General features: G+C 37.5%; 1 protein-coding gene across 1 annotated transcript in view; it reads right to left on the bottom strand.

Moving 5' to 3' along the window:
- Window positions 1-1,502, bottom strand: part of LOC107727631 (solute carrier family 22 member 2-like) — a 12,082-nt gene that overhangs the window by 1,852 nt on the left and 8,728 nt on the right. The window contains exons 7-9 of the mRNA XM_016537565.1: window positions 982-1,196; window positions 786-894; window positions 580-692 (exon numbers count right to left, since the gene is read on the bottom strand). Of these exons, the coding sequence (XP_016393051.1) occupies window positions 580-692; window positions 786-894; window positions 982-1,196 (437 nt within the window). The remainder of the gene's footprint in view (window positions 1-579; window positions 693-785; window positions 895-981; window positions 1,197-1,502) is intronic.

The following is a 1,502-nucleotide window of genomic DNA, read 5'->3' as shown; positions in this document are numbered from 1 at the left end:
GTGGTTAATCACAGTTCTTTCATGATTTAACAGGCGGGGGCAATTCATTTTTCACGTAGGGCCAGGTTGGTTTGGACAGCTTTTTTCCCTTAATAAATGAAATCAACATTTAAAAACTGCATTTTGTATTTACTTGCATTATCTTTGTGTAATATTAAAATTTGTTTGATGATCTGAATCTTTTCTGAGTGTGACAAATATGCAAAAAAATAAAAAAAACAGGAAGGGGTCAAAAAACCTTTTCACGGCATTATATATATATATATATACACACACACACACACCTACACATATATACACGTTTAAAAAATATTTTGTATTTTACCTGTGCAAAATCTTTTCAGCATAAAAATCTCAGATATATAAAAATTTATACATTTATATTAATATATTAAATATAATGTATTTATTTTTGTAATAATTTTGAAATATATTTATTTATGTGTGCTTAAGACTGTTCGTTTGGTGCCAGTCAGCTGCCAGAATGTAATTTTCCTGCATCTTGAGGTTGATTATTTATGTTTGGTGGACTACCTAACAACACAAACAACTCAGTTCGACTGTACGCAAAATTTATACCGAAAATAATGAGAGGTAGTTCTAGCCAGATGACAGCAAGCCTGTAGAGCAGGAACGGTGCTACAATCCCGCCAATGTCACACAGTGTGGAACAGACCGAAACACCCAGATTTCTGAGCCAAAAAACATCAGATAGTATTACTGACCAACATGTCCAAAAATAATCATTTACATATAGTACGATGTCTCTTTGCATTATAACTTACCTGATAATGGTGGGATATAGTTCAGTATTCACAAACACTACCATTTCAAAAGCCATAGTGATGCCCAGCCGTCCAACACAAGCAACAGCACTTTTTAACCAGAACATACCTGTGGAAGATACTAAATTTAAAGTAAATGTACATATAACCACCTGTTTTCAGTCAAATTGAATTATAACTCCAAATGGTAACCCACTGTCGGGGATGAACGCTGTGATTAAGCAGGCCGCTCCTGCCACGATATTCGCAGCTGCAAAAGGAAGCCGGCGTCCAATCCGCTCAATAGTGAGGAGAATGAGGAAAGCTGCTGGCAATTCCACGATTCCAGATATGAGGAAGTCCACATACACGTTTCCTCCGAGGATTCCCAGCCTCATAATGAGACCCTGGTAAACCACAGCACTGGTGAACCTGGCGACACAATGGACAGATTACAGATGGATGTTCACTGCACTTAAAGGGTTAGTTCACCCAAAAATTCTGTCATTAATTACTCACCCTCATGTCGTTTCAAACCCGTAAGACCTTCGTTCATCTTCGGAACACAAATTAAGATATCTTTGATGGAATCTGAGAGCTGTCTGACCCTCCCATAGACAGCAACACAACTGAAATGTTCCCAAGTTCAGAAACATAGCAAGGCGATCGGTAAAATAATCCATGTGACATCAGGGGTTCAACCATAATATTACGAAGCTACGAGAATACTTTTTGTGC

This window comes from Sinocyclocheilus rhinocerous, unplaced genomic scaffold (genome assembly GCF_001515625.1).
Source record: "Sinocyclocheilus rhinocerous isolate Xijiao unplaced genomic scaffold, SAMN03320098_v1.1 scaffold185, whole genome shotgun sequence".
Taxonomy (NCBI): Eukaryota; Metazoa; Chordata; class Actinopteri; order Cypriniformes; family Cyprinidae; genus Sinocyclocheilus; species Sinocyclocheilus rhinocerous.
This window is presented reverse-complemented; position numbering and strand designations above follow the sequence as displayed.